This window comes from Uloborus diversus, chromosome 2 (genome assembly GCF_026930045.1).
Source record: "Uloborus diversus isolate 005 chromosome 2, Udiv.v.3.1, whole genome shotgun sequence".
Taxonomy (NCBI): domain Eukaryota; kingdom Metazoa; phylum Arthropoda; class Arachnida; order Araneae; family Uloboridae; genus Uloborus; species Uloborus diversus.
Window position 1 is genome coordinate 173,314,940 of NC_072732.1, and position 21,707 is coordinate 173,336,646.

General features: G+C 32.2%; 1 protein-coding gene across 7 annotated transcripts in view; it reads left to right on the forward strand.

Annotated features, from left to right (window-relative positions):
- Positions 1-21,707, forward strand: part of LOC129216156 (protein tweety-like) — a 67,180-nt gene that overhangs the window by 26,764 nt on the left and 18,709 nt on the right. For 4 of the 7 annotated variants that reach the window (XM_054850316.1, XM_054850317.1, XM_054850319.1 and 1 more), the window contains exons 10-13: positions 334-447; positions 11,046-11,185; positions 11,982-12,083; positions 17,587-17,742. In XM_054850316.1, coding sequence (XP_054706291.1) covers positions 334-447; positions 11,046-11,185; positions 11,982-12,083; positions 17,587-17,742 — 512 coding nt within the window. The remainder of the gene's footprint in view (positions 1-333; positions 448-11,045; positions 11,186-11,981; positions 12,084-17,586; positions 17,743-21,707) is intronic. The other 3 variants (XM_054850321.1, XM_054850322.1, XM_054850323.1) reach the window with 1 other exon arrangement.

Here is a 21,707-nt window from a genome sequence, read left to right on the forward strand (position 1 = left end):
GATCTTATCTCCACGTTTCATTGTTTTGCACCCTACTGTGAGTAGTTCCTATTTGTCATGCTATTTGTAATCTGAACTAGGATAGCTTTAAATTTTCTACTTCACTCTCTGCCAAAAATTGCGGCTATCAAAACATATAACAATATTCATAAGTATAATAACCGGCAAAAAAAAAAAAAAAATCATTACCTGATCTTTAGCTTTGTCCAAACCATACTTGAATAATGTATTTTCTTCATTGTAGTTATGTATATGTACTTGTTATAATGCTACATTTATTGTTGCTCAAAATATTTTACGACACATCACAGAAGTATTCTTATTTTTATGTAGGCTTCATCTGATGGAATCCAAGCTATTAAAAATTTGAAAAGTACTTTAGAACAAATAAACAGAACTATTGTTAATGATGTTGCTGCTCTTATTCTTCATGATAAACTTCAAGTTGTAAGTTATTTTTTATTTATTTTTTAAGTTTTTCTCTAAGCTGTGTATGTTGAGGGTGCTGTTTTTTTTTTTTTTTTTTTTTTTTTTTTTTTGGTAAGGAAAACCTTTTTTAAATTATTTCATCATTTAAGCAGGGATCAAAGTCGTCCTATATTTCCCATAAATCCTATATTTTTCATTAAAGGTCAAAAACCATCCTACATTTCCAAAAAAAAGAAATCCTATATTTTTGGTACCCAGCAGAGTTCTATACCTTATGCATAACGAGTTATATGACCTTTCATTGAATCAACTAATATTTTTCTATATATTTTTTTAAAAACGTAAGAAATTTTCAAAAATTATAAAGTTGAAAGATATAAATAATAAAATAGGTAATTAGCATTAAGTAGGAGATTTTGCTCTCATGCAATATTTAAGCCTCCCACATAGTACTCAAAAATATGGGTTTTTACATGTTTCAGTTAAATTTTTCATTTTAAATACATTATTCTTTTATTATTCATTTCAAAATGTGTTCGCTTATAGTTTTTGAAATCGATTTTTACGTAATAAAAATTTATAATTTTTAAAAAATAAATAGAAAATATCAATTTTTTGAAAAAAGTCTCCTGCTGTATACCTTAATATTTTTAATTTGGATAAATGTTTTTGTGGTACATATGGGGCTATGAAGGCAATATTTTTTCAACATGAAATTTCGAATTTCCAAAAAAAGTTTTTCTTGATTCAGCCTACTACATAATGCTGGTTCACAATTTCCAACGCAAGTCATCACGGGTTGGCATTGTTAAAATTGTCTGAAATTTTTTATAGTTTTTTGACATAAAAGGAAAAATATAAGAGGGTGTGCAACTTGAAAAAACAATTTTCGTTCTTTTTTTCTTGATACACCCTAATGTACATCAATGACAAAGATATTTCTAAGAATGTAGCAAATAACCCCATCAATAAGTATTGAAATTTCATCTTTAACCTGAAAAATGAAAGCTGCACTACCCTAATTTGACTAAACTTGTTAAGGCTGTTCCGACTTTCTCTCATGCAAGGACGTAGCCAAGGGGTGAGTCCATGGGGTCCGGACCCCCCCCCCCTTCCCGAAAGACCCCTCTCCTTTTTTCTCAGTTGTTGCATCTCGCATCAACAAAATTTTTCCGAAAGATAATGATTTTATAAAACGCAGCATTCTCTCCCCTTAAATATTCCCAGTAATCGGCAATTTTCTCAGCGCTTGAGTCAATTCAGAACACGAGAACCTCGTGCAACAACTGCAGGTTCCCAATTTTCGTCTGCAGGGCTCCCAAATGGTCCGCTTTTCCCGCCAAAGTTCGTTTTTTAGGGTAAAGTCCGCTTTAGACTGCTTTTTAACATTTTGGTCCGTTTAGTCCGCTTTTGTATTGTTTTTACTAAAAAATCAGATTTAAAAAATTTTCATTACATTGAAAGATACTGTGTGCTGACTTATGTTAAGCCCGAACACGCTGCCGCGGCGCCGTTTTTCTATTGAACTTGACTTTCTGGTATTATTTCGCTCTTTCGCTTCAGATTGACGTCATTACTCCTCCTCCCACCGCTGTAACATGGAAATCTAGCAAATGGAGAAGTTTGGGGGAAGAGTTATGACGTGAAATCAAAGCATTTTGCTACCGATATTTTTCACGGGTTCGTACGCACTTGAAAAAAATCAAGAATGTTTCATCAGTGCAATTTTCTGAACTTGTGTTCGATATGTAGCATCGCGAAAAATTACTTCCTGTTGTTTACGAGTTCAATCTTTTTGCATCTTGTTAATATTTTGATGTTTTTGACAATCAGAAGTTACTTTAACATTCATTAACTTAGATTAGCTTATTTTATGTTTGATTACAATAGATAATAAACTTTTTTTTCGGAACCATGATAACATCAAACTTTCTTGGACTTCGCCGAAAATTGCTTTGTTGGCCTAAGAGCCATTATTTTTTCTTGGAGAAATTCCTAAAGTTTTAGAAGGATTAGAAAAGTTTCCAGAACTTACTTCCTTCTTTTTTCGAACTTTGAAAGTCATCCCGCTATTTTACCGGCGCTCGAATCGTTCCCCAGAGCCAACATTCCCTGCATGCGTAGCATGCGTTTGTTGACCCGCCACGATGATATGACGTCATAGGAGAGATGTTGAGTAGATTCTTGCTGTATGCATGTGGGAAACAATTTTAAAGAATTTAGTTTTAAACTGTAAACTGTGTTGAGTTGTTTCCTCAATGTAATTTATGCATGCTTTTTGATATACGTCACCCCATCGCGTAGGGGGATAGGGAATACTATTTAAGTGTGAACTCTCAATCAATCATTCTCTTATTGTTTCACCTCTTGTTTTAATATGTTGTGACTGCAGTTCAATGTTTTTCTGAGGTGCTGAGATTGTGCCTGGGAGCTGTGTGCTCCGGAGTTCCACGTAGTATAGTGGATTCTTTTTGAAAGATGTAGGAAGTTTTGTCGTCGAGCCCAGCTAGAAATGCGGGCATGTTCCAGTTGTTGCCTTGAGATGAGTTTTTAAGTGAGGGATTTTCTCTCTAAAATTGAGAGTTTAAATCAAGTTGTTTTTTTTGCTGTGAAAAGGCCTAACAAACAGGACCATTGAAGGTCCACGCTCGAGAGCTGGATTGGATGTCCGCTAGATGGATGGATGGTTCCTGTTGTCCAGGAGGACAGGTTTCTTTTCTGAATTCAGCATGGTGGCATGGAATGGTCACGGACAATTTTGATATGGGATCCAAATTTGGTGGATCGCGCCCTCACATGTTGTGCCAACTTTTAAGGAAGGAATAGCTCGTTTGGTATGAACTTTTTAACTCGTTCGTATGAACTATTCTGTTTATGGCACTGGACTCAAGGTTGTACTTATATTAATCTAGTCATATAAATTTTACTGGAACTTTAAACGATACTATTTTTAAGAAATGTTTCCTACTGATATTTTGGGGGGGATTTTTTATTCAATTGTTGGGGAATGTGAATTTTATTTACACTTGTTATTATTTCCATGTTTTGACATATTTATTGTTTAATAAAATGTTTATTTAATTGTTAAATATGTGTCTGTAAGTCCTTTCTTCCCGAGCAGATCATTCCACAAATTTTCTGTTGGGTTTGTTAGCTTAAAACCTGCTTTTAGTTCTTTGAACTTCGGGTTTTGATTGAGCTATCAGTTCGAATTGCCCAACATGCTTGCTGGGTTTTGAGATTTCAATCTCTTTGCATCTTGTAAATATTTTGATATTTTTGGCAGTCAGAAGTTATTTTGACACACTCCACCATAGATTAGCTTATTTTTTGTTTAATTTTAATAGATAAGAGACTACTTTTTTTCGAAACCATGGCAACATTAACTTACTCCCACTTCGCGATCTTTTTGCATCTTGTTAATGTTATGATATTTTTGGCAATCAGAAGTTATTTTGACATAACACCTCCTTAGATTAGCTTATTTTTTGGTTAATTTTAATAGACAATTAATTTTTATATTTTTGGTACCATAGCAACATTGAACTTTCTCGCACTTCGCGAAAAGTGCTTGTCGTGTTTGAGATTTCAATCTTTTTGCATCTTGTACATATTTTGATATTTTTGGCAATCGGGAGTTATTTTGACACACGCCACCATAGATTAGCTTATTTTTTGTTTAATTTTAATAGGTAATAAACTACTTTTTTTTTCGAAACCTTGGTAACATTGAACTTACTCGCACTTCGCGGAAAATTGCTTGTCGTGTTTGAGATTTCAATCTTTTTGCATCTTGTTAATATTTTGATATTTTTGGCAATCGGGAGTTATTTTGACATACGCCACCATAGATTAGCTTATTTTTTGTTTAATTTTAATAGGTAATAAACTACTTTTTTTTTTCGAAACCTTGGTAACATTGAACTTACTCGCACTTCGCGATCTTTTTGCATCTTGTTAATGTTATGATATTTTTGGCAATCGGAAGTTATTTTGACATACACCATCATAGAATAGCTTATTTTTTGTTTAATTTTAATAGATAATAAACTTTCTTATTTTTGGAACCATTGCAGCATTGCACTTACTCGAACTTCGCGAGGAATTGCTTCTTGTCTTTGAGATTTCAATCTTTTTGCATCTTGTACATATTTTGATATTTTGTGCAATCGAATGTTATTATCACATATGCTATCCTAGACTAGCATATTTTATGTTCAATTTTAGTCATGTTTAGTTTTAGAGAATATTCTTTTTTTTTTTTGGAAATTATGCCAACAGTGAACATACTTCGCGAAAATTTGATTCTCTTGCGCAAGATTTCAATCCTTTTGCATCTTGTAATTATTTTAATATTTTTTGAAATTGGAACCTGTTTTGACATGTGCTACCTCAAATTTTTTATTTAATTTTATTTTTAAAAACTAAAAAACTTTGTATCCTTATTTTTTTAAGTACTCATAATGAGTATTTTCAATTTGAAAATATAGCTCTATGAATCTAAACTTACACATTTATTCATTACATTAAGTTATCTAGTAAAAGCAGGCTCAAATTTACATTCAGTGTATTTATCACTTAAGCAGCATTTGTATATTTTTGGGTATGGTGACTTTAATAAAAAATTTTTCTTTCTCGCTAATTTTTATATGTACTTGAAGACAGTTACAATATTTTTTTGGTGCCCGAACAAATAATTCATACATATGAAGAAATGATTTGGATACTTAGCATACTAATAAATGATTTGCAAACCTCTAATATTTTTGAACTTAGTCAGTTAGTAGCATAGCCAGAAATTACCTCCTGCTTTGGTGTTTGGTCATAAACTCTCATATGTATATAAACTTACCATATTTTGGCTGGAAATATGTGTAAAAACCAAGGGCTGTGGAGGGGGAGGGGGACCTCCTGGCCTCCAAACTATATCTTCTTGTCTTGTGGTACCTTATATCAAAATGAATTCTCTTTAAACTGGTTATGTGAAAAATTTTGTAAATTTTGTGAACTACTATGTACTAAGGTGTTTACTGTAATAACTGTATCTAAAAGGTCTTTATTAGGTATGCACTGATTGATCGGTCACTTGGGTGATTATTTTTAACTAGCCAGTTTTTACCTGTTAAGTAGTAGAAAATTTATTTTACAATTAAAGTTACACTGTACGATGGTCAGTCACATGCTTGCTTGTCACTCCCCCCCCCCCATCCAAATGTTTGTGTGAATAGTATAATTCAATGGATAAGAATTTCAGATGTACAGAAGGTGATGAGGATTTATCATTAAAAATCATTTTTTTGGTTAATTAACGAATTATCTTCACGTATTTATTGCCAGGCAGCTAATTTGCCGTTTGGTGCTACCCTGGGTTTAACTATGAATGGTCCTCCCAAGGTCCTCTTTTTAATCCTGACTGGTCCTCTTTGGTCCCCTTTTTGATTCAAAGTGGTCCTCTTTTACCCTTTTCTAAGGCTAAAATGTGTTGGGAGCCCTTGTCTGCTTTTTGCTGTGTCACCTACTCCGTCCAAAACGGGGAAATGTCCCTTTCGACTTTCAAACCAGCTGGGTCCTGTGACCTTGAAATTCAGCCCCTCTCCTTGGTCCATCAAATTGCCATTGGCAAAGTAAAAACAAGCATTTATTGCCACTTCTGCTGTATCCCGCAGGCTCATCGGCGTGGTTTTCTTTCTCTTTTCTTTTTGGATTTTCGTGGGATTTCGTAGACGCATGTTGTACGAAATACAGCCAGAGTGAGGTGCGTTCCTGGTGAATCAGTAATTGAATTCTGATTCTTTTCTGTTTTAACACGCAGTTTTTATTTACGTTATACTTATAGGAAAAATATCTTGAACAAAATTGTATGCAAAAGAAAATTAAGTTTACCCAAACTAGGTAAGTCGCAGTACTCCCTTTCAAAGTTTCCTTGATAATACGAGCAATTTTACGTGTTAATGTGTTTTTCCATTTAAAAACTAATTTTAGATTCTAAGCCAGCAGCGAAAAAAGAAATTCTACACATTTCGTGTGTTTGAGGATGAGAAAAATAATTATTGATTTTTTTTTTCATTTTAACTCTATATTTTTGGCATGGTTCATTTCAGATTCATTTTATATTTTGATAAAAATTTTATTTGAACTTTTAGATTACTTTTAACATCTCTCTCCTTTCTGAGTAACAAATTACGTAGATTTTTATTTAATTAAATATATATGCCCCCAATATTTAAGCATAATCATGAAACATATTAAATGCCCCAAAAAAAAATTCGTGTTTGAAGGTAAAATAAATGAATAAATAAAACTTGAAGTTGATGTAACAAACTTTTTACGGTATCAAAATTTTATAGAAAAATTAAATTGAAAATTACTTGAGTATTTTACTGTGATCCGTTTATGAAATTACATGTTCGTCCATATTAACGCATGTAATAAGTAATTTATTAGAAATTATTACTTTTAAATCTTACTGAATTATGATTCTATGATCCCAAAAGAAAAACAGTTTTTAATTGACGAAAAAAAAATCTTATTCGATGTTGTTCCATACAACATATTTGTATTTGCATCATTGGAATACATTTTCTGATTGTTATTCACTGGCTTTGTACTAAGGAGTTATTTAATTAGCATCTATGCATCCATCTTTAGTAAATTGTGAAGGTAGCATTAAACGTAACAAAAAACAGGCATGTGCATTTAACTATAAATTACTAGGTGAAAATTACCGCTATTTACTACGTTACAAGCAAAGAAACAAAAAAGGTGAATACGAGGTAAATTCAGTAAATTACCGCCCATTAGCCAGGGCTAAAGCAGAAATACGTGAAATACACCGCCAGCTCAGTCATTTCCAACCGAGGACTGCAGTTTCGTGCTTATTAGCACTCATCAGCCCGGCATAGGAAAGTGACTGAGCTGGAGATGGAAAACCTCTTAAGGAAGCCAAGAGTGCGAAACAAACTGGTAGCTAATATAGAATTAGCAGACCAGACGAGTGACCGAAGCAATGGTTCGGTTCAACTCGAAGATTGAACGCGAGGCAAGGTATATTCAGTAAATTACCGCCCATTAGCCAGGGCTAAAGCAGAAATACGTGAAATACACTGAAATGACTGAGTTGGCGGTGTATTTCACGAGGTAAATGTTTTTGAGCTTTTCTTTTATATATTGCCTTTTTTTTAACACTTATTTTCTTCAAGCTAAAGATATTTACTATTTCTTGCAATAGAGTGTTTTGCTAACATCGTATTGAAGAAAAAAAAAATCATTACCTGCGTCGTAAAATATGATATGTATTGTTGTTAAAATTAACATGTTGTTAAAATAAAATTACACAGATGCTTAATTTAATTCATTAGGTATACATTCCATTAATCGGCATGTAAAAGATCCCTTAGGTCGTTTGACTGTGAATACTCTTGACAAAATTAAATTCCTTTTGCAGTTTCGCATCGAAGAGAGCTCAGGTGTCTCCATCTGGTGGAAACTGGGCATCAAATTTTCCTGTGACATTCAGATCCGCGCCTTAATGGTGGCATATGAATGACTGGATGCCGTACCGTTGGTTCGCACTTGTTCCGCAAAAGGCTAAAGCCTCTAATACAGCCCCGTTAGAAAGAAAAAAATACTGATAAAAAACGGCAATACGCCTTTTCCGATGTTTAAAATTTTTTCGAACAGCTTTCACCCTTTGAGGAATAGCGACTTCACTTGAGAACATCATTTATTTCTTGCTTCTCTTTTTTTTCCAGCTAACTGAAATCACTGTGTCAGTTGGCTGAAGAAAGAAAATATATATATATATATATATATATATATATATATATAAAATGGTTGCAACAAAGGAAGCCTCCGTCCCTCAAAGTTTGTTCAAGCTTTTAATTGATGATTAGGAATGATAATTAGAAAACGGATAAGATTGGAAATATCATTCTATTTCGTGTTATCAAAAGAATATTATAAATGTAAATAAATAAAAAGTAATTCAAGCTTTTTAAATGAAACCTTGTTAATATTTTCGTTGAGAGAGTTGTGGGATTTTGCCTGAAATGTTGTTCAAATCGGACAAGGTTACGTTATGTAACATTCATATAGTTATACATTCGACTCCATAGATATAGATTTGTTTATTCACATATAAATAATGCCGATGATCGAGTAACCCGCATGTTTCAACAATGGATTCGCACCACGGCATGATATCTAATTCGATAATATGTTTTGGTAATGTTTAACATGCAAGGAAAGGATTTATTGTGACAAGGCTGAACTCGATCCGGTAACTTGAACAGTTTTACTGGTAAGACTGTGTCATATCAGAGGAATTAAGAAACGAAAACAATGAACGCTATCTACTGGAGTTTAGGGTTAATCCACTGTTGTTAGAGTTAAAATTTCAACTATCAAAATATCATCAAACAATTGGCAATTGCTTTGTTCAAATGAAGAAGAGTTGAAGCAATTTTCACCCGTCATGCCTTGACGGGTGACTTTCTAGTTTTCAAATAAAATGGCATAAGTACAAATGTACATATTTTGTTGAAATAAACTAATTTTAAGTAATGACTCTATTAATTTCAGTTATTTAATTAATTTTAGTTAATTATCATATTTTAATGATCAGTTTTAATTGTATTTATCTTAGTCTTGTTTAATTATCAGCTACTAATTCTGCTTTAGCATGCCTCCTCTTTTGAAGTTCGTGCAACCTTGGACCCCCCCCCCCCCTTAACAAAGTTCTAGCTACGTGCCTGTCTCATGGCCAAACTTCTGAGGAGAGAAGCTTAACAAAAGAATTGTGACTACTGACAAATCAAACATGAGTTTAGACACAAAGGTTGTTAGGTGATAAAAGATTCGGGAAAACACCTTGTAAAAAATGTAGATGTTTAAATTAAAAAACGAACCAGTTATGCAAAGCAGCACACTTGAAATATAAGGAACAGAAAGGAAAAAAGGGTTTGGGGTTTTTGCTGACCTTGGAAGATTTGTTCTCATTAGATTTGTTGTCAATATCTCAATGTAAACTTTTCTTCTCAGCCATTTTTTTTTTTTTTTTTTTTTGAGCAATCACGATTGCTTATTGTTCTTATTTGACTGTCCTTGGCGTTACGCTGATTGTATTTTCCCCCCGCCTGTGCAGCACCACCGTCTACCGGCCTCACGATGCTACTCCTCTAGTGAAAGCAGTCTCCAGGTTACGTCCATATCCTACACACACACACACGCATACATACACATACACACGTACACACACCTACACATACACACGTATACAAACCTACACATACATACACACATTCATGCCTGCACACAGACACAAACACGCACGCACACACATACGCTCATGCCTGCATACAGACACGAACACACATGCATACATACACATACCTACACACAAACACACATACCCACACACTCATGCCTCGACACAAACACACACGCCTATACACACACACTCGTGATTGCAAAAAACATAATTTGAATTCAAAAAACCATAATTCAATTTTTTTTTTTGAGCAATCACATTGCTTATTGTTTTCATTTGACTGTTGAATGATGTCTTTTGATTTTCCCCCCGCCTCCCTCTGCAGCACCACCGTCGACTGGCCTCACAATTTGCTCCTCTAGCGAAAACCGTCTCCAGGTTGCGTCCATATCCAACAAACACACCTACACACACACACATACACGCACGCACTCATGCCTGTACACAGACACACACATATACATACACATACCTATACACACATGCATACATACTCATGCCTGGACACAAACACACACGCCTACATACACCACACACTCTCGTGATTGCGAAAAACATAATTTGAATTCCTAAAGCCAAAATTCAAATTAAATTCTCTTTTTTTTTTTCAATTTCCTTTTTTTTTTGGTCAAAACTTTTTATGCTTAAACTGAAATTATTTTACTTTTATTTCATTTTTTTTCCCTTCTATTAATTAGAACATTGTTCATCTGAATGGTCATCCTTTGTCGGTAGTTCTATTTCTCTCCCCCCCCCCCCCCGCCCCACTCAGAAATATCCAGTGAAATTAAGAAACCTCAAAATGTGGAGAACTTTATAAAACTGGAATTGCAGTAAAGCTCCAACTATCCGTACCTGCCTGGTTTGCATCTGTAGTTCGAATGTGTAAAAATTAAGATAGTTGGGCAAACAAATTAAGGGATGTTTCCTGTTCTGAAAATGGTTGAATTATCAATTTTTAATGCAGGAAATTTGTTTCAATCAAATTTTGTAGTGAATAGGTAGGTTTTTAAAATATTGCTTGCATGCGATTTTTCTTCACACTTTATCTAAGTTATGGTTAAGCTGTTAAAATTCTGTTGTCTTGATCTTTATTTCCCTTCTCCCAAGGCCTCTTAAAGATTTAAGAAAATATTTTCAATTTTGTGTGCTCAAACCTAAAAAGGAGAAGTGGGTAGCATGTTCAGATATTGGAGTTTCAGTAATAGGCACTCTATCGTATAGTTTTTTTTTTTCAATGTTTAAAGAATTTATCAAATTAGTGTTTCTTCTAAAATTTTCTCAATGTTGCTGTTTACATAAGTATTTTACTCTCTTATTTAATTCTTTTTTCTTTTTTATTTCTAAGATTGAAGAAAGAATAAATCATTTAGGTGAGCAAATTAATCAAACTGAAAAGCTTCTGGGCTCAATCATTGATGTTGTGAAATGCAATTTTGTGAATGGAGAGTATAAGACTGGTTTAGCTTCAGCTTGTGTTGACACTCTGTACGTATACTTCTTTTCTTTATAAAATATATTTTGTTACAGTTTTAGTTTATAATATTTTACCCTACATTCGTAATTCATTTCTTCATTTGTGTAAAAGGTTATTTTGACATGAAGTATATTGTAGTTATGGATACAACTTCTCTGAAATATCCCTGTGTTATGCTACAGTTGTATTCATTACATTCAGTATGACCTTAATAAAATATTTAGTAAATTATGTGGACGGGTGTTGTCATCAAATTTAAATAGCTTTAATTGAAAGTAATTTAAAATTACTCTTATCATATGAAATTTAAAGAACAATCATATAGAGCAAAACTTATTCAGTTGTCTGTATAAATAAATTTTAACAAATGATGGACTTAATTTGGTGAACACCAGAAACTTTTTACTCTGGGAAAAAATTCTTAACTCGCTTTTGATAATTTAACTTAATTGAAGTATTTTTTTCATATTAAGGTCACTTTAAAAGTGTTCATGACTTTTAAAATAAAATTACTTTTAATAAGATCATTTTTCTTCTCTAGAAGTTAAAGAATGGAGAAATTTAATTTAAATTTTTGAAATGTACACATTTGCTTCAAAAAAAAAAAAAAATCTTGAAGTGTAGTTTTGTACCACTAATATAATGTACTACAACTTGTTTTCATATTTACAGTTAACTTTTGGATTAATTCATTTGTCTTGACTTTTTTGGTTTAAAAAAAGTGAGATACATTCTACATTTAGGCTCTAAATAATGTTCTTTAGCATTGTTTAACTACTTTTCTTTCTTATGTCTCTTCCTTTATAGAGAGGGTACTGCTTTTATGCTGGTATCAGCGGTTGGAAGTGGATTATTGTTCACTGTCTTAATATGGGTGGCATCTCATACCTGGATTCATATAAGAAAAAAGTAAGGTCTATCAAATTCTATTCTCAAAAAATAACTTTTTTTTATATCCTTTAAATTATTTTTATTTGTGCTTTTGAACAGTATTTTTAAAAACTCTTGACATTTTCATGAAAAAAGCTTTTATTTAGGAACTTGTAAGTGCAAATTGTAATTAAAAGATATACTCAGTACATTTCAGTGTGATTGCCCTATAAGTTCAAGCATAGGCTCTGCCATTCTCGGGTGTCACAAAAGACATCTGCTAATGTTGTTTGTACTGCTACATCAGTTATTTGTTTTCAAATAGCCTGCAAAACAAAGGAGTCAATAGAACTAGCAAAACAGTTTGGGACTACATTGTTCTTGTCTTTATATTAATCAGGGCTAGATTTGGAATTGTGGAGGCCCCAGGGCAATGAAGGAGTGGAGGCCCCTAATCAGGGTTCGAAAAAATAATCATGTTTTCGAAAATATCCGATACTTTGTTATAAATCCGAATATTTTGATATATGTGTATGTATTTGATATTTTCGATCAGCAATTTAATAGTAAATACATCCTAAAGTTATTTGCTTTTTTTAAAAAATATTATTATTATTTAAAGGGGAGAAAAAGCGTAAAATTTGCTGATTTGTGAAAGTTAGGATATTTTGTAAAAATTTTATTGTGGGGGGACCTTTGTTGTGGAAGCCCCGGGGCAGTATCCCCGTCTGCCCTCCCCTAAATCCGGCCCTGATATTAATGTTTGTTTCATACATTTTATTTTAAAAAAAAGGTTTTTGTATGAAAAATGTCAAGAAACGTTTGAAATACTCTGTATTATGATGTTCCATTTTGTTTTTTCTGAAATGAGTAAATTTATCATTTAGTGTAAATAGCATGGTTTGCACAGCACCTAAAACAAAAAAGCACATTTTTTTTTTGTAGCTTATTAGCGTGTGTTCTTTTTTACAGAACAAAATACAGTTTTCTAATGCACATTTACTAATTGAAGTTTTATCTTAACTACTGGATTTTTACCATTTGGAAATACTAAAAAATATTTTTAAAAAAATTGATTGGAACATGTACCATTGATGTGAATTGAAAACCAAAATTATACTCTAGTTTATTGATTGGGAAAAAAACAAATGCTAATACCCAGTTATTTCCCAGATTGCAAACAGTATTTTTTCTTTTTTTTTTTTTATTTTAAATGTTAACTTATTTCTAATTAATTATGTGCTTCAGAAGTTACTATCAAAATTATAAAAATTACAATTCTTTTTTCGGTACTTTGGTTTTGATACAATCTGAATTTTTTAAGCTAAATTGTCGAAACATGTTAACAATTATTTGAATAGAGATTCTGAAAAAATCTGTTAACCAATGTCAATTTTGCATTAATAGGGCTTTCCACTGATGATGAGTACTGTCTCCATTTATTAATTTTTAATCTTCCTTCTAATTTTTTGTGCTTTTGTAACCTATTTTATTTAAACCTTAAACTTGTTTATAAGCTATATATATATATGTAAGAACCGCCACTCGGTTCTTATTACGAATCTTGATTTTCGCAAGTTGCAGTATCGTGCCCTGATAATCTACCACGTAGGAAGAGGACAAAACTACATTCACAACATCTTTATTTTTACATAGAATATACCAGCATGAACTTCTCTTGTTTAGTTGTGCCACGATTTTTATATAGGGAACATCATTAAAAGTTTACAGATAATTATCCCTCGATCATGTGATCTCACGTGATCTATATAGGAGGAACAGATTGCAATAATGAAATATTATTGGGCTTTGCACCGCAGACAGAGGCTGGCTTAAGTCTGGAGGGGAAAAAAAGTGTCTGGTTGGTACTTCAAGGGAAAACACATCTGAGCCTAGAACATAACCATATATGGTATGAAAAGCATTTAAGTGTGTAATAAATAATGTCTGTGACTTATACTCGCTGACATATAAGTGAACAGAACTTAATATGGAAAAGGCCTAGCAAAGGATTTTTCATATTACATCCCCCCTCCCCCAAAGAACATGACAGGATTGAAGAAGGAAAAAAAATGAAGACGGGAAATTATCTGCAACCTCTTTCCTTTTTTTTCTTTTTCCAATCTGAAATTTTATAACATTATACACATTACATATACAATAACACTACAGTTACTAATAAAAACACAATACAATTAAAATATTGTAGTTTGAGGTAAAATTATGTAATACTCAATACTTTTTGTAAATTCTCTACATTCTTTCTTCTTTAGCTCAAAGATGAACAATAATATTATTTCACTTGTGAGATAGCTTGAAGTTGCTCGGTACATTATATTTTCTCAGTTTAGATATATGAACTGTTTGTGTTTTTTCTTTGGTATGCGCATTCGGTTTGTTAATTTGGTAATTAACATCTGAAATTTTTTGAAGAATTTTATATGGTCCACTGAACGGTTGAGACAGTTTTCGAGAATTAGGGTATTTGAATTCTTCATATATGACAGTGTCATTTGTATTAAAAGTTTTGTCCACAAATCTTGCATCATAGTATATCTTATTTCTTTCGTGGTATTCTTTAGTTCTTTCAACTGCCAATTTCCTTGCTTGTTTGACCGGAGGATATATGTCTTCTTTGATTGGATTTTCAAAAGGTACAATACCATACATTAAATATGAAGGAGGAAACTTTGTTACTGAGGTGTGGAGTCAAATTGTATTCTTGAGTCACCTGCTCCAGTAATTTAGGCCAAGGAACTTTTTTAGAAGTTTCATTCAGTTTACACTTTAATCGAGTGACAATTGTTTGGTTTAGTCTTTCCACTTTGCCATTACATTCTGGTTTGTGTGCTGTAGTTAACAATTATTTAATTTTATTGTGCTTTAGAAACTTCTTAAAATGGGAAGACGTAAATGCCGGATTCTTATCACTCAAAATACTTTTAGGCACTTGTATGCTGAAGACTTGCTTAAAAAAGTTAATGTATGTTTCAGAAGTAATTGACTTTGTCGCAAAAGACCACATATATCTTGAATGATGGTCAATGATTAATGTCATATACTTTTTAGTGGAGTTGTAGTAATTGAAACCAGCCACACTATCTACTGCAACAAGATCAAAGGATTTTTCAACTGGAGGCATGGATTGTAGCAGGCCAAATCTTTTTTGCCAAGGTTTTTTATTTACCTGACACGTATGACAATGCTTGTTAAAATTAGTTATGTCTATTGTTATATTTTGCCAATAGTAAACAGGCGTAAGTAAATTAATTGTTTTTTGAATTCCTGGATGTCCAAATTTTTCATGGACAGTTTTGAGTAGTTTTGCCACTACGCAATATCATTATCTCTAATTTCACCAAACTTTAACGCATTTCTTCTACTTTCTACATTCATATTCCAAGTATTTAGTAAAATTTTAACAAGTGCTAAAAATTAAAGACAAATAACAATAGTACCACAAAAGAGACTATCTTACTTTAAATCAGAACCGAAAACACATTTACATTACATGAAACATTTTTGGCAACCAAACAAAATACTACCATAACGGCATGAGCCTTTTAAAGAGCTTGGCCGATAAATATTATACATATTAGCCATAATTAATGCAAAGAGATCATGAAAACCTTTCCCTAGAAATCACAATATAAACGAAAATACTTATTTCAAGAAAGTAAAAGTAACATATTCCAAAATCTAAAAAAAAAAAAAAATAACTCAATCACCAGCTTGATCTCAAGATTTTAGTTGAACGAAAGAATAAAAAAACACATGAGAGAGATCATTTAAGATCCTTGTAAATCGAACTTTCAACGAGCGAGGCCCCTTTCATCTGATCATCACAGTAAACCATATGGTGACACAATTTATCACCAGCAAGTGGATCCTAATGATGCTTTCGCACACTTGATGGGTCACACACACACACTCGGCAGATGCAAATCCCCAGCACTCGGAAAATTCTTTGCTGGAGTTCCACTGAAATGGTCTCTGGTCTCTATCTTGCACTTACAACTTTCTTTTTCTTTCTTTGGATATTATGAATCACTGTTGTTAGCAATTAACTCCGAAAGACACTGTTTCGATGTCTTGAAGCAAATAATCCTATTGCGGATAAAGCATGGTATTCTCTTACGCAAACCACTCAATGCTGTAAAAATTTCAAAATGCTACAGCTATGCCCTCATTTATCATCCTACCGGCTTGTAATAACCGCCTCTCGGTTCTTATTACGAATCTTGATTTTCGCAAGTTGCAGTGTTGTGCCGTGATAATCTACCACGTAGGAAGAGGACAAAGCTACATTCACAACTTCTTTATTTTTACAAAGAATATACCAGAATAAACTTCTCTTAACTCCAACTTGTTTAGTTGTGCCACGATTTTTATATAGGGAATATCATTAAAAGATTACAGGTAATTATCCCTCGATCATGTGATCTCACGTGATCTATATAGGAGGAGCAGATTGCAATAATGAAATATTATTGGGCTTCGCACCGCAGACAGAGGCTGGCTTAAGTCTGGAGGGAAAAAAAGTGTCTCGTAGGTACTTCAAGGAAAAACACATCTGAGCCTAGAACATAACCATATATGGTATGAGAAGCATTTAAGTGTGTAATAAATAATGTCTGTGACTCATACGTGCTGACATATAAGTGAACAGAACTTAATATGGAAAAGGCCTAGCAAAGGATTTTTCATATTACATATATATAATATATATATATATTGTTCTTTACTAAAGCAATGCTTTGTTTTGTTGCAAACTTCTCTTCTTTAAGTTTGTTGCTATTCAGACGGTCAAAATGAAATAATATACAAAGGAAAAGTTACCTCTTGAATAAAAGGAGAAAGGAAGCTTACAGAAGAGCTGCTACACACAAAATTGATGTATCCCAAAATTAGTGCCTAGTGCATAAAGTTAATAGTTTTCCATTATGCGAATGCATGATTTTACTTGTTTGAAGACTTTTACATAAGGAAAACCATGCATTAAAATCAAATTTTTATTGAGTTTATGATTTTGTTTGGAACCATTATTGTATAAAATAATGTAAAAGTATCTGCACGTATCCCCCCCTCCCATTTTGATTATTGGTTTCCATTAAGGAGGAGTGGGGGGGGGGCAGTTTTGCATGTTAATGCAATATAAATGAAAAGATGACCATCATGAAAGCACAAAGTTTGTTTTGAATGAACTTCAAGTTTTTTTTGGGGGGAACTTTAGTTTTGACTTCATTTTTTAAAAATAAGCCTTGTCCCATGCTCCCTTCTCCCTCCACCTCATACAGTGGGAGAAATCAAAATGTGCATGTTCTCGCTCATGATTAAAATCTAAAGTACTGTTAAAATTTTGATTTATTTTGTGATTGTTTTGAATGCATGTACTTTTTATTGTTTATTGAATGAAAATATTTTTTTAATTATTGTTTTATGCATGTTTTACTTTTTTTTTTGCAATGACTATAATTTATGCATGTTTTAGTACTGAAAGTTTTGTTTATTGTTTTCGAATTCCTTCCTGATTATATCCTAGGCCTGCATTGGAAAACATCGATGAAGAAGATCCTTTCTTACCTCCAACTTCAGCCATGGTGAATTCCCGAAGAAACCGTGACACGTACGGAAGCACTGGTTTTCGTCCCCGTTCCAGTCATACCCCTCCCCAGACCCCTTACTTCAATACGTCTTTGTGAGCTTCTACCTCAATTTGTTGTGCGTTTGCACTAGAACTTGCTCATGCTTTTAGAATCAAAACCCGGGTTTAATAGGGGTCAATAAAATTACTATAATACTTTTTTTTTTTAACTCTGAAATCAATGTATGCGTGGAATTTAAGTTACTAAACTGTAATGCTTTTAGTTTGCCTTTGCTTTTATTGAAGCATTTTTTAACCAGATTTTAATCTTGCATTTTGATTTGCCAATATTCTAATATTCTTCTTGAATTGAAACTCTTACTTGCCAGCACTGAAGTATTAAATGTCTCTTTTGCTCATATTTATGTGTTTCTTTAACCACCTTAAATTTCTTGACAAGATATATCGTCCATTTAACTTGCAACTCTAGGACATGACCAACCGCTGGGTGATTAATTATTTTAATTCTTTTCAAATTTTAATGCTTGCAATTTTAAATCCTAGTAAATTAAAGAACAAAAAAAAAAAAAAAATAAATAAATAAATAAATAAAATAAAAATGGTAGAAATCAACTTAGTTAACTATGTATTTTATGTAGTCAAAAGTTACAAGTTACTTGCAATTTTGTTTTTGAATGTACTTCTATAGAGAATAAGTAATGACATGTTTTGCAACTTAGAATGGTTTAATTAACTTGCATCTGTGAATAACTTGCTTTACATTCCAGTGTGCACTAATGCTTGTTGATTTTTTTTTTTTTTTTTTGACAACTGCTTTTGTAACATTTTGCTCTCAGGAAGGATATGAATTAAATAGTCTTGGTGCATGAAATTCGTTACATAAAAAGAAATGAAGGTTATTGTAGGAAATAAATTGCAATTATTCTATTCAAATAGTGACACAAATCAAATAGAGAACCTTTTAAATCCATTCTATGTTCAAGTTGAATACCAAAAATTTTTAACGATAGAATGTATTGTTACAAATTCTGTAAATGGTAATTATTGTAGTAACGTGACCTGTAAATAGTTTCCCGTAATGAATATACAACCCCTTTTCATTCGGCTGAAGTATACAACCCCCTATTTCCTTTTCTTTTCATTGATAAAATTTGATAACGGTCTACGCATTTCGAGAAGCAGTAAGAATGTTGTGGAAACTTTTTCGATGTTTGTAAAAGCGTCCCGCGTGATAAAAAGTAGAGTTTCGATTGAGAATTCGAACTGAGAGTGTATTAGCTCTGTTTATAGCGAGGCATTTCGCTGTGTTGTTTTCATATTTGGAAGTAAATACGTGTGTAACCGTTGAGTTTACGGTGTTGAGTGATATTTGCTTAATTGCTGATGATTAATTTAGCAGTTGTTAGCGATTTCTCCTGTACATAGTGTAAATAAAGCTCCTTTGTTTTTATCAAGAACTGTCTTCATTTCAAGAAAGTGGAAGTCGCACCGAATCCGTTACAGTATATTATGTACTACTTGCATATACAAAATGATAATTGGTTTTAATTTTTCAAAATTATGTATAAAGTATCAAAGAGAAACAGCACAACCTTATCTCTTCCTAATATAAGACATTCCACCAGCACTTATTTCTTTTATCATTACCGTCAGAAATATTGTTCAGATTTCAACTAATATGATTTATTGCTATATTTTTTCACGAAAATCACTGCCCTCGTTTTTTAGAATTCATCAGTTCTGCTCCCCCCGCCCTTTTTTTTTCTAATGAACTAACTTTAAAGGATGAGTAAAATATCAAAATACTAAACATATTTTTTAGCAAAAATGTCCTAGAGTCGGAGATAACCATATGTAAAATAAAGCAATAAATAACTGAAACTTGTAGAAAAGTTTCGTTTTAAATTTCGTTTCGTTGTCTTAATTTTTTCCGAAGAGCTATATTCTTTACTAATAATAAAGCTGAAAGTCTGTCTGGATGTCTGTTACCTAGACCATTTGACGAATTTTCATGAAATTTGTCACAGGATTAGTTTGTAGCATAAAGGTGAGCACCTCGAAGAGATTTTTCAAAAATTTGATTTTGTTCTTTTTCTGTTCCAATTTTAAGAATATTTTACTGAGCAAATTATCACAATGTGGACAAGTAAATTACCAAATTATCATCACATGGAATCGTAACATAGGCGAGCAAATGAATATAGCAAATTGGAGAGAAATTCATCATCCATTATTTGTAAATATATTGGCGAACCAAATGACCTTTTAATTTTCTACTACAGGCAAAGCCGTGCAGGTACCGTTAGTACAGTATAAAAGCAATTGTGGCTTTGGTAATGCACACCAGCAACAAGCTCTGATGGCAACTGCAAATGGACAGCAGCTTTGAACTCCACTAATTCTAGTGGAAATGACTTCAAAAAATTACAAGGTGTACTTCAAGAAATGAATAAAATATCTTCCAAGGTTAAAGAAATTCCGATTATTTCTCTCATGTTAAAAAAATCATGAAAAACACTAAAATTTTGGCCTTCTAACGGCTGGTTCATTCCAAGGGCTGCAAGTGAGCTTCAACTTGTTTCTTTTCATATCCACCATCCCCCATTTTTGTTATTATAGTTTCCAGGAGTTTAAATTTTTCATTATATTTTAGCCCCCAACAATAAAAAACAAGAAAACTAGAACATTACGATGTGTTGTAAAAATAGAAAGTAAAATCCCACTGCTAAAATAATAGAAGACATAAATATGAAAGAACTATAATGGAAGCCTGTGAAAGCAAAAAAATAATGTATCATACTAGATTATAATCCCAGTAAATATCATGCGAGTGCAATAAAAATAATAAAACTTGAAAATATTACTGCCTCTATGCTATCACTGGCTACTGAAAAGTAGTAATAAATGAACTGACTTTTGATCATTAGTAGTAAATTATGCACTTTTCACCCAATACAAAGGAAATCGTAAAAAGAAAGGTGATTTAGATTATTTTTTTTAATTCAAGAAAAGTTAAAATAATATCAATGAAATCGTGAAGAAGCTGATGTTTTTAAAGATGCCTTCAATTATACGCATTAAAATTTTGTGACCGATCTTAAGAGGTTTAAAAGTTAATGAGATATTTAATTTTACTGTTATTAAACAAACAAGCAAGGTTTTTTTTTTTTAATGAAAAAGTTAAAATATGAAAAAAGTATAAAGGTATGTTTTATTTCTTGTTAGGTTCAACTATATAACTCTGATTTGACTTATGTATTACAATTATGACTCCGGTAATTTAAATTAAAAATCGCTTCACTTAATTTTTCTTTCTTCTTCTATTAGTGCTGGCAAATGTAAAACTTTATCTTATATGGGCAACAACATGCTTTCTTTAACATTCAGTATTTATTACCAGTGCTCATTATTTTTGTTTCATTTTTTAAATTTATTTATTTTCATTGCTTTCACAATTTTTAAGCTAAATTTTCGCAATGCATTATTTTTATCCCTTTGAAATTTTTGCATGACCTTAAGTGTTTATCCTGTGATGATGTTCAATGTTGTTTTCTGTAATTTATTTGGATTTATGTGATGTTTTAGTGCATATAATAGTTTCAACTTTTATTTGCCATATATGTTTTAAATTTTGATTTTGTTTATTCCCCAAAGACTATTTTGCTGTCAAAGTTATTGTAAAAAAATCATATTTAAAAAATACATCATTGTTATTATTTGATCAAATAAAAACAGAGTAAGAGATTTTTAAAATTTCACTGACTATGAAATGTAAATGAAGTTTTAATATTTATCTCACACTAGAGAAGTACAATTTCTGTACCTATAAAATATGGTGTAATATTTAGTAATCAAAAATTACTGAATTACAGCTAGGATTACCAGTGCTGTAATTGGCGTGGGACATGATCCCGAATTATTCAGTTTGCTTTAGTAAAAATAATACAAATTAGTTTCGGACCACCCCTTTAAAAAAAAAAAAAAAAAACCAGCTTGATAAATCAAAGCTGACTTTTTGGCCTAAAAAATATCAACCATTGTGTGTATCCTGTATAGAG